Source organism: Theropithecus gelada, chromosome 15, assembly GCF_003255815.1.
Source record: "Theropithecus gelada isolate Dixy chromosome 15, Tgel_1.0, whole genome shotgun sequence".
NCBI classification, from domain to species: Eukaryota; Metazoa; Chordata; class Mammalia; order Primates; family Cercopithecidae; genus Theropithecus; species Theropithecus gelada.
The window spans coordinates 48,658,310-48,669,573 of record NC_037683.1 but is presented as its reverse complement, the minus strand read 5'-3'; the positions used below and the strand labels follow the sequence as shown (position 1 = coordinate 48,669,573).

The window sequence follows — 11,264 nt, the reverse complement described above, 5'->3', positions numbered from 1 at the left end:
CAGTAAGCCGAGATCGCGCCACTTCACTCCAGCCTGGGCGACAGAGCGAGGCTCAGTCTCAAAAAAAAAAAAAAGTTTGGAGCCAGGAGTGGTGGCTCACGCCTGTAAGCCCAGCACTTTCGGAGGCCAAAGCGGCAGGATCGCTCGAGGCCAGGAGTTGGAGACCAGCCTAGGCAACATGGCGAAACCCGTCTCTCCTAAAAATAGCGCGCATGGTGGCTCGGCCTGTAGTTCTAGCTACCCCGGGGGCTGAGGCGGGGGGATTACAGACTGAAGCTATAGTGAGCCATGATCGGACCACTGCACTCAAGCCTGGGTAAAGCAGCAAGACCCTATATCAAAAAAGTAAGAAAACCACGATGATTACGCAAGTCGCCAACCTCTCGCTCCGCGATTGTTGCTATTTCCATCCAGCTATTAGTCTCCTCCTCCCGCCCGACACCTGGTGCGTCTATCTGACGTCACGAACGCGCCACACAGATTCGGGCTGCGCAACCTCTGTGGCCATCTACACGACGCGCAGATGCGAATATTCTCGCGGCGCCGGAAGTCCGGAGCACGTGATCTGGTGACAGTGCACGCTTGGCTGTACGACTCGATCTAGGTTCTGCGGCACGGGATGGCGGAGGCGCCTCCTGTCTCAGGTATTATCCCGGCCCTAGCGGGACTGGGCCCCTTTTAGGGAACGGAAATTGGGTCAGTGACGAAGTTCTAGGGCCCCAGCTACTCATATCGCGAGAGTAGCGCATGCTAGGGCTGGGGATAGTGGCTCGGAAGGGCCAAGCCCCGCACATCGTGCATACAGAGATCTCTCTTCTCTTGGACTAGGCGGTGAAGCTTAGTAACTGGGTTTAGGAGGAGAGAGGACTTGTCCCGGCGCTGCAAGTCGGTGTGGGTGTACTGCCCTCCCACAGGCTCTTTCTGGGGCAGCGGCGCATTGACCTTCGACAGGCGGGCGTCGGCCAGGTCACAGCCCGTGACGGTGGCGGGCTCTTGACGTGTAGGGTGTGGTGTGCTCATACTGCCTGGAGTGGTGGCGTGGGCGCGAGCCGAACTCCAGTAGTTTAGAGTCTCAGCCTGCTACGAACCTAGTGTGACTCAGTTTCAGTCTCCTCATCTGTCAGGTGGAAGTGGATAAGTTAATTCCTGTGATGGCTCCCGCCCTGTACTGTACTTATTCCATAATTGTTCACTCACTCACCCCCTCCTGGAGTTGCCTCAGTGTGTAGAGACAGCCTCATTTGTTCGTTAATATAACATCCATTTCCTCAGGGTGTTCCATAGATCAGTGTTTTCCAAATTTGTTGGACAGCAACCAAAAGAAACATTTTGCATCAAGACCTTAAATATTGAACACTTACATAAATATAAAAGCGAATCAGAAGTTTCTGGAAGCATTGGGGTTGGTTGGTTTGTTTTACAATCAGCAATATATTCTGTTTTCTATTTCGTTTAAAAATATGTCACAGCCCACTGCATTCATTTGATTTTATGGCCCACTCTGGAAAACAGGGCAGCAGTTTGCAGAATGGAGTTTGGAAACCATTGGTTTGAATCTTAGCTCTGTCCCCGACCAGCTGTTGGGGCACCAAGAAGACCATATGTGTATTTGTATACTGGGTGGCAGGTAAAATGTATTTATTACTATGGTTCTTAGTTTAAAAAGTTGGGGCTGGGCGCGGTGGCTCACGCCTGTAATCCCAGCACTTTGGGAGGGTGAGGTGGACAGATCACGAACTCAGGAGATGGAGACCATTCTGGCTAACACGGTGAAACCCCGTCTCTGCTAAAAATACAAAAAATTAGCCGGGCGTGGTGGCACGCGCCTGTAGTCCCAGCTACTCGGGATTCTGAGGCAGGCTTGAACCCTGGAATCGCTTGAACCCTGGAGGCGGAGGTTACAGTGAGCCGAGATCACGCCACTGCACTCCAGCCTGGGCGACAGAGCGTGACTCCGTCTCAAAAAAAAAAAAAAAAAAAGTTGGGAAACACACTGCATTGGTATACCCTAGTCTTGTTGTGGATATTAAGTCTTTCTTGGGGTTGGAAAACTTTTTGGGCTGGGTATTTTGTTATTCTCCTTACCTAGTCCTTCACCAGATTCTCTAACTGGATCCATCGATCGTCTCATCCACAGGCATCATTTCTGACTCATTTCTGTACCCTTCAGTGTTTGAAGAAGAATTGGGTGGGGCCTAGTTGTGAGTCATCGTGTTGAACTTTGGTGTTGTGCCCAAGTTATTACCTCCAACCCACAAAGTATCTAATGAGGCAAAATCTTCTAGTCCAAAGACCTCCTTACTCCTTTTCGTGTGCTTTAGTTTGATTTTGCTTTAGTTCCCATTCCGAGTTATTATTTTAGCATCATCTTTAGCCCACACCCTCATCATCAGAGTCTTTAAACAGAAGCCCAGTGCAGAGGATACCTTTCTGTCCATGAGCAGACTCTGCAATACCAGCCTTGTCTCTGGACTTTCTAATCTGCCAGTTGGATTTCTCTTTATTCTGCCCTACCCACCTGTTGGACACCTACTGTGCTGTTGTGTTATCTTGGATTCAGGGTACCACTTACTTGTATTGTAGCCATGGTGACTGGATATCCTATTTACTAACTTCCAGCTGCTTGAAATAGTGAAAAAAAAATTGGTGTCTCTGATCTTTGCCATGGCCAGTTTCCTTATCAATGTGTCCTATTTCCCTTCCTCATGTCTCTTATGGGTTTTTTTCCTGAGGGCTTTGCCTCCTGCCTCATGTCTAGTTGAACATATCCTGTATATGAATACATGCAACCTTCTCTGGATTCTCTAGTTACATCAACTCATTACTGCTTAACATGAAGCACTCTTTTCCCATCCTTTACTAGGCTTCTCTAGACATCTTTACTGATCTTATTTCTGCCCTTCTTTCCAGTCTTGCTTTTTCAAGCAAGAGAGAACTACACAATACCCACTGGTCCAATTTAACCATTTCAATCTTTAAATTATCTTATGTTTCCAGAATACCTCTGCCACCTTCTGCATTTGTCTAATCCCCTTGTCATTTTGTGAGGCCGTCCATCCTACCCCTTAGAATTCTGCCTGTGTGAAAGCTTTCAGGACAAACCCTGAATTGGATGAGAGGTTACTCTATGACCTTTATGATCATTCCATTCTTCACTGTATGTGTCTGTGGTACCCACTGCCCAAACTCTGTTAGTGTAAGAGCAGAGCATGGTCTCTAATACACATCCTGAGTTGGAATCCCAAGTCTTCCTTGGAATACTTCTGTGGCCTTGGGCAAGTTACTTACTCTCTGTGCTTCAGTTTTCTCATCAGGAATGTAGGAATTAAATGAGTTAATACATGTAAAGTGCTTAAGATAGTGCCTGGCACATAATACCTAATAAATGTTAGGCCTTATTATTAAACCTGAAACCCTTAGCCTCTATACTGCACCCACCTATACTCAAACCTGTGTGTTTCAGATACTCTGTAGTCCTAACAGCAATGATAGAGTACCATTTTAACTATTTTATGTGTGTTATTAACTTGCTTTACTCTTCATTGCAACTCTTTGATGTAGAGATTGTTACTGTCTTCATTACATGTAAGGAAACTGGGACTAAGTAACTTTCATAAAGTCACAATAAGTGGTAAGTGACTTAAACCCACGTCTTCCAGGTCTTATCAATTTATAGTATATTCTGTATGCTACCCATAGTTCTGACTTTGCTACTAATTTTATGTCCTTAGGCAAACCATTTTGTCTTTGCACTTCAGGGACTGAATTGACTGTACCAAGAAGCATCTTCTGGGGGAACATGAATGGGTTGAAGGGGAGTATGCTTAATTTTTTCCACTTTGGGATTGTAGACCATATCATAGAGACTGTGTATGGAAAACCCAAAATATATTCCTAGGGGAAAGAGATGAAAACTAATACACTTATTAAGTACTATTTATGAAATCATATTTGAATTTCTCAGTAACCACTGAAATAAGTATTGTCATCCTTTACCATAGACAAGGAAACTAAGACTAAAAGCAGGCACAGGATATCCCTAAGTTCATACCATAAGTTGGACAGGTGGACTTTAACCCATTTTGGCTTAGTCCAAAGCCTGTTTACTTGATATTACACAATGCTGCTTTAGTGTTTTGAAAGAAGACCACATGGAACCTGATGATTGATATCCCTAAACTATTAGCTGGCCTTAAATTTTTGTAATAAAAGAAATACGTGTATACATAGTACTTTATGGCCCAGGTGAGCATTTTTACTCAACAGCACTTAGCTGTCATTGGCTATTGGTGTTTGGTTTTTGGACATGGAATAATGATTGATTAGTCCTCCACAAGCACCTTGAACCCACCACCTTTACTGGAAACATAGGTCTTACTTAACAGCATGTTTATACAAAGTCCTAAGGAAAATGATTTTTAGATTTGGCTTAGAGTCTATGAGTTTCATGGATGAAGCTTAATTTCTTTACTGGCATGTCTATTTTTTATGTCCTAGGTACTTTTAAATTCAATACAGATGCTGCTGAATTCATTCCTCAGGAGAAAAAAAACTCTGGTCTAAATTGTGCGACTCAAAGGAGATTAGACTCTAATAGGATTGGTAGAAGAAATTACAGTTCACCACCTCCCTGTCACCTTTCCAGGCAGGTCCCTTATGATGAAATCTCTGCTGTTCATCAGCATAGTTATCATCCTTCAGGAAGCAAACCTAAGAGTCAACTGACGTCTTTCCAGTCCTCTCCTTGTAATAAATCGCCCAAGAGCCATGGCCTTCAGAGTCAACCTTGGCAGAAATTGAGGAATGAGAAGCACCATATCAGAGTCAAGAAAGCACAGAGTCTTGCTGAGCAGACCTCAGATACAGCTGGATTAGAGAGCTCGACCAGATCAGAGAGTGGGACAGACCTCAGAGAGCATAGCCCTTCTGAGAGTGAGAAGGAAGTCGTGGGTGCAGATCCCAGGGGAGCAAAACCCAAAAAAGCAACACAATTTGTATACAGCTATGGTAGAGGACCAAAAGTCAAGGGGAAACTCAAATGTGAATGGAGTAACCGAGCAACTCCAAAACCCGAGGATGCTGGACCCGAAAATACCAAACCTGTGGGGGTTTTCCACCCTGACTCTTCAGATGCATCCTCTAGAAAAGGAGTATTGGATGGGTATGGAGCCAGACGAAATGAGCAGAGAAGATACCCACAGAAAAGGCCTCCCTGGGAAGTGGAGGGGGCCAGGCCACGACCAGGCAGAAATCCACCCAAACAGGAGGGCCACCGACATGCAAATGCAGGACACAGAAACAACATGGGCCCCATTCCAAAGGATAACGTCAATGAAAGACCAGCAAAATCTACCTGTGACAGTGAGAACTTGGCAGTCATCAACAAGTCTTCCAGGAGGGTTGACCAAGAGAAATGCACTGTACGGAGGCAGGATCCTCAAGTAGTATCTCCTTTCCCCAGAGGCAAACAGAACCATGTGCTAAAGAATGTGGAAACGCACACAGGTAAACCTACCTAGATTGGTGGAAATATTTTGTTGTGTTTTTTTTTAATTTAAATTTCTAAATAAGTCATATATTCACATAATTTAGAAAGCAGAAGGTATGAAAAGTTACACGGTGAAAAGTCTCAATCTTTATTCACTGTCTGCCTAAGTTCTACCACCACTCGCTGCTCCCCTCCCCAGTTCTAGGTAACCACTTAGTTTTATGCATATCACAAGCAAATACAAATAATAATTCTTTTTCTTTTCCAAATGAGGAATTTTGTAAGGGTTTTCAAAAATGCAAATACGGGTGGTGTAGATGTCTGGTTACAAGATTGTATTTGAGTTGTGAAAGCACAAGTGGTGGGTCATAACACCTCTGCTGCCTTTGTTGGTTTCATCCTGCATCATCTCATCTGCCTCATCTGGTCTGCTTAGTTGCAGCATTTCCTAACTGATCTTGTCATCTCTTAATTTCTCTTTCAGTTCACCTCTTAAACTAGCATCAGAGAGCAATCTTCATAAAACACATATTTTATTTATTTTTTTTTTTGAGAGGAGTCTCACTCTGTTGCTCAGGCTAGAGTGCAGTGGTACTGATCCCGGCTCACCACAACCCCTCCTGGGTTCAGATGATTCTCCTGCCGCAGCCTCCCAAGTAGCTGGGATTACAGCCGTGTGCCACCATTCCCAGCTGATTTTTGTATTTTTAGGAGAAATGGGGTTTCACCATGTTGGCCAGGCTGGTCTCAAACTCCTGACCTCAGATGATCCTCCCGCCTCGGCTTCCCAAAGTGCTGGGATTACAGGCGTGAGCCACTGCGCCTGGCGTAAAACACACATTAAACTGTGTCACTCCCCCGCTTAATTCCATTTACTGCTTCTGCCTTACTCAACAGGCCCATCTTCTGCTGCTGCCTCAGTATCTATCACATTTTATTCCCTGGATTCTACACTTTTTTGTCTTTGCATGCTGTTGCATGTGGCTCCCTCTCTCTCGAATTTGTCACTCAGTTCGCTGGCGAAGTCTTATTCATTTTTCAAAAGCTACTTTAGGCCAGGCATGGTGGCTCACGTCTGTAATTCCTGCACTTGGGAAGGCTGAGGTGAGAGGAACACCTGTGTTCAAGCCCAGCCTCGGCAACATCGGAAGACCCTGTCACTACAAAAAAATTAAAATAAAAGAATTAGCCAGGCATGTTAGCGCATGCCTGTAGGCCCAGACACTCAGGAAGCTGAGAGGATCACTTGAGCCCAAGAGACCAAGGCTGCAGTGAGCTATCGTACTCCAGCCTGGATGACAGAGCAAGACCCTGTCTTGGCGGGGGGGGGGGGGGGGCGCGGAAATTACTTTAGTCACATGTCCAGGGAACCTTTTTTCACCTCTATAGATAGCATTAATCTCTTACAGCCCTTACACTTATGGCTTTCTCTTATATTTGCATGCTTCTATTATAGAACTTACTACCGGAAGCCATAGTTTATTTATGCTTCGTTGTCCTCTACTAGTCTGTAAACTCCTTAAAAACAGACACTGTGTATTTCTTTTCTTTTTTTGTGACCCTGCTGCCCCACACAGCTCTTGAAACATAGTAGGTACTCAGTTCCCACCGTTTAAAAGTTCATCCTTATATTGAACTGAAAGCTTCTTTCCTTTCCTTCCTATCCTTTGGTTCAAGTTTTATCCTCTGGAGCAGCATAGCAACTAGTCTCTCTTCTCACAGCTCCCCTCTTCCTTATTGCAAATCAGCTTTTTGCAGTATTCGAAGACATCTATCATTTTGCTCTAAGTGTATATTTCATCAAGCTAAATAGTTTTATTCTGCTAGCTCTTCCTCATGGACCTTCACTATCTTAACCCCTCTCCAGTTTAATGTGAGACACAGCCCAACCCTTGAAGCCACCATCTACCCAGGGCCTGTTTTTACACCAGCCTGTCGTTCTAGTTGCTTGTTCATCAGGGTTGTTCTTGGAACCTCAATGTATGTGTGAAGCAAAGCAATGTTATACCAGAGTTGTTATTGAATCCTTAAGCCTGGTTAATAATTATCTCTTGCTTTATAGCAAATTATCACAGTGTAGTGGCTTATGATAACACACATTTATTGTGCCACTGTTTCTGTGGGTCAGATGAATGGGTCCAGGTTAGCTGGGTTCTCTGCTCAATGTCTCCAAATTTGGCTAGGGATGTGATCTCATCTGAGATCTTTCAATCACTGGTTGTTGGTAGGATTCAGTTCCTTACAGGTGTGGGACTGAGGTTCCTGTTTTCTTGCTGGCTGTTGGCCAGAAGTGTTTCTCAGCTCCTAGAGGCCACCTGTGTTTCCCTGCCACATGGCTCTATACACAGCATGATAGTTTGCTTCTTTGAGGCCTGCAGGAAAGCAACTGCTGCCACCTCAGATCTCTCTGACTTCTGTTTGATTTTTCAACTCTTTTAAAAGGGCTTACCTGATTAAGTCAGGCCCACCCATACTCAAGGAGAGGAGATTATATAGGGTATGCATACCAGGGAAGTGGGAATCTGGAAGACCATCTTAGAATTCTGCTTAACAAATCTCTTGGGTCCTTAACATTCTCACATTATTCGTATCATTTTTGAGAACACTTCATTCATATTTATTGCATAAATACTACATACCAAGCACTGTTCTAGGTACAGGGAATACTGGTGGAATTTACATTCTGGTAGGGAAGACAGGCAGAAAGCACTTAGATATTTAATATGTCAGGTGGTGATAAGGACTAAAAAGAAATATTAAGAAGATTAAGAGGACAGAGTGACAAGAGTGCTGTTTTAGATAGGTTGACCTCTTTGATAAGGTGACATTTGAACAGAGACAAGAATGAAGTACAAAAATGTACCTTGTGGCTGGCTTGAGAAGAGCATTCTAGGCAGGGGGAGTAGCAAATTTAAATGTGGGGAGGGGTATTACAGGCAATGAAGATGGGGGCAGGAAAGGTGGTCAGAGAAATAGCAAGGGCTGGATCATGTGAGGCCCTTAGATTTGGTTCTGAATAAGATGAACGGCTGCTGGAAGGTCCTGGGAAGAGGGATGGCATGGTCTTACATTCTGAAATAATCAGAGGCCGGACGTGGTGGCCCATACCTATAATCCCAGCACTTTGGAAGGCCAAGGCAGAAGGATTGCTTAAGCCCAAGAGCTTAAGACCCGCCTGAGCAACTTAATAAGACCCCATCTCTGCAAAAGGCAAAAAAATAAAAATTAGCTGGACATGGCGGCACATGCCTGTAGTCCCAGCTACTCAGGAGGCTGAAGGAGGAGGATCACTTGAGCCCAGTGGGACAAGGCTGCAGTAAGTAGTGATCATGCCACTGCATTCCAGCCTGGCTGACAGAATGAGACCCTGTCTAAAAAAAAAAAAAAAAAGATTATTAGGCTGCTGTGTGGAGAACAGGCTCTAAGAAGGCAACAGGACAAGTTAGGAGACTATTGCAGTTGTTCAGGTAGGAGATGATGGAGACTTAGACTGGAGTAATAGTGGTGGAAAAGGTAACAATTGGATAGATTTTGGATGTATTTGGAAGGAAGATTTTATGCCTGAGCAACTTAGAAGAATGGAATTGGCATTCACCGAAGTGTTAAAAGCCTAGAAGAGAAAAAGATGTTTGTTTGTAACATGTTTTAGTTTGGAATAATTTCGATTTATAGAAAAGTTGCAAAGATGGTTCAAAGAATTCCCATGTATCTTTCACCCAACTTCCTCTAATGTTAACATCTTACATAACCAGAGTACCTTTGTTAAAACTAAGAAATTAGCGTTGGTATAATCGTATTAACTAAACTACAGATGTTATTCAGTTTTCACCAGTTTTTCTGCGAATGTCCTTTTTCTGTTTCAGGACCCAATCTAGGATACCACGTTGCATTTAGTCGTGTCTCCTTAGTCTCCTACCACCTCTGACAGTTTCTTCATCTTTCCCTTTTGGAAAAGATGTTTTTGCTTTTGTTTTATTTACTCTTGTTCAGGGAAGATTTTTTTTTTTTAATTTGGTTAAATTTCTGTAATCCCAATACTTTGGGAAACCAAGTCAAGAGGATCACCTGAGCCCAGAAGTTCAAGACCATCCTGGGCAACAGAGGTAGACCCCATCTCTACAAAAACTAACAAAAAAAATCAGCCAGGTATAGTGGCACACGCCTATGGTCCCAGCTACTCAGGAGGTTGAGGTGGGAGGATCGCTTGGGCCCAGAAGTTTGAAGATGCAGTGAGCCACGATCATGCCACTGCAGTCAAGCCTAAACTTTGGTGACGCCTATAACTTTCACGGAAAGAGGTTGTGGAACAGACTAGATACCACTCATTTATTCCTTTATCCATGAATTTAACAAATATTTAATGGAGCACATAGTATATGCCAGACACTGGAAATACTACACTCAGCAAGGTAGACAAGACTCTCCCTCCTCACAGAGCTTTCAGTCTCAGGGTGTTCTCTCTTTCTTTTGACATCAAAGCGAACAATCAGAAAGTAAATCTTAGGAGAGCCAATATTATGGAATATTACGATGTGTGCTTTTGAGTCAGATAGTTTGACAAGTGAGAATTTTGACTTTTAAATTTCTAGTTCTGTGACCTTGGATAAATGATCTAATTACATGAAGCCAGTTTCTTCATCTGTAAAACTGTACCTATGTTGTAGCCTTTTTTTTTTCTTTGAGAAGGAGTCTAGCTCTGGAGTGCAGTGGCGCAATCTCATCTCACCGCAACCCCCGCGTCCCGGGTTCAGGAGATTCTCCTGCCTCAGCCTTCTTAGTAGCTGGGAGTACAGCCGCATGCCACCACGCCCAGCTAATTTTTGTATTCTTAGTAGAGATGGGATTTCACTGTGTTGGCCAGGATGGTCTTGATCTCCTGACCTCATGATCTGCCCACTTTGGCCTCCCAAAGTGCTGTAATTACAGGTGTAAGCCACCGTGCCCAACCTGTTACAGCCTATTTGAGGGGACTAACTAATAATATGTAATGTGCTTGGAATGTTGTATTTTAGGTTAGTTTTATTCCTTTAACTTATTTGGACCTGAAAGCAAATAACAATAATATTGTGAAATAAATCCAGTGCTAAAAGTATGTACTCAAAAAAGCATCTACACACACTCACACTCAGTTTTGAGAATATCGAGAGTATCTGGCTGTACTGAAATCTGGAAAGACTTTGCTGTAATTGTGTTTGAGGAAAAAATTTGGAAGTGGGCGAAGGTATTCAGAAATAAATCTGGGAGGATTAAGCTGATAACTACACACTGGTCTCTGTCATTGGATGTGGAGCTCCTGGAGCCAGGGACTGTAACACCACCATGGGGCTTATGGTAGGCACCAAGAATATCTTTGTTAAGGGAATGACTAAAGACTTTTTCAGGGCAACTGCTAGAGCCATCTCACCACTCATGGGTTGTTGGAACCTGCCCAGACTTGGGCTTCTTATAGCTGACACTACAGCTTCATGAGCCCCTTCCTAACCTAAATCCATGGATCTGATAGATTTAGAGGATCCTGGAAAATAGAAAATGCAAAGCAAGATTCTATATTGCCCAGTGGATCCTCAGGCTTTGTTATAAGGGTCGTTTGGCTACTCTGCTATTTTCCTGGGAATGTTTCCTTATTTATGGGAATCCTCACCTGAATGTCTCCTTCCTAAATCCTCTTCCTCAGCATATTCCTGCCCCTTATTGGCCTCAGTCTGAATAGCCAGCCGCCTTACCCAGAATCAGGTATCCCTTAAAATCTCTGTGTTTAGATTCTTCTCTTGAATGA

The 11,264-nt window shown here is 43.9% G+C and overlaps 1 protein-coding gene across 3 annotated transcripts in view; it reads left to right on the top strand.

Moving 5' to 3' along the window:
• The first annotated feature begins 463 nt into the window (after positions 1-463).
• Positions 464-11,264, top strand: part of NFX1 (nuclear transcription factor, X-box binding 1) — an 83,809-nt gene continuing 73,008 nt past the window's right edge. For all 3 annotated transcript variants that reach the window (XM_025360361.1, XM_025360360.1, XM_025360362.1), the window contains exons 1-2: positions 464-644; positions 4,498-5,505. In XM_025360361.1, coding sequence (XP_025216146.1) covers positions 620-644; positions 4,498-5,505 — 1,033 coding nt within the window. In that variant the 5' untranslated portion in view covers positions 464-619. The remainder of the gene's footprint in view (positions 645-4,497; positions 5,506-11,264) is intronic.